At 30.7% G+C, this 437-nt stretch overlaps 1 protein-coding gene across 1 annotated transcript in view; it reads left to right on the top strand.

Moving 5' to 3' along the window:
• The window catches only part of LOC107688050 (rho GTPase-activating protein 44-like), a 13,813-nt gene that overhangs the window by 3,714 nt on the left and 9,662 nt on the right, over nucleotides 1-437 (top strand). Inside the window, exon 8 of the mRNA XM_016485592.1 lies at nucleotides 181-261. Coding sequence (XP_016341078.1) covers nucleotides 181-261 — 81 coding nt within the window. The remainder of the gene's footprint in view (nucleotides 1-180; nucleotides 262-437) is intronic.

Raw genomic sequence — 437 nt, 5'->3', positions numbered from 1 at the left:
TCCTCATTTGTAAAACTGGTATAAAAATAAAGTAAACAAAGTTTTTTTTAAATTGTGAAAATGCAGAAAGTTTCCTGTAAGGAGGTAGGGTTAGGTGTAGGGCAATAGCACAGTATAAAAACCATTACGCCTATGGAATGGGACAGCTAAGTAAACGTGTGTGTGTGTGTGTGACTGCAGTATTGCAGATCAGGACAAGCGTCTGCAGGCGTTGTTATCGACCTGTGAGAAACTTCCTACAGCAAACAGCAACAACTTCAAGTGAGTCCAAATATATTTCTACTCCATATATAGTACATTAAGGCTTTGTATAAGGACACATTTTTTAAATGTAATAATTTAATATTTCATTTAGATATAATTTATATATAGTATATTAATATATAATTTAATGTAATCATGTAATTCAAAAATGGAAACAAAATTGTTTTATATAT

The sequence above is a fragment of the Sinocyclocheilus anshuiensis genome, unplaced genomic scaffold (assembly GCF_001515605.1).
Source record: "Sinocyclocheilus anshuiensis isolate Anshui unplaced genomic scaffold, SAMN03320099.WGS_v1.1 scaffold241, whole genome shotgun sequence".
Lineage (NCBI taxonomy): Eukaryota > Metazoa > Chordata > Actinopteri > Cypriniformes > Cyprinidae > Sinocyclocheilus > Sinocyclocheilus anshuiensis.
Note: the sequence above shows the minus strand (reverse complement) of the source record. Positions and strands in the feature narration are given on the sequence as shown.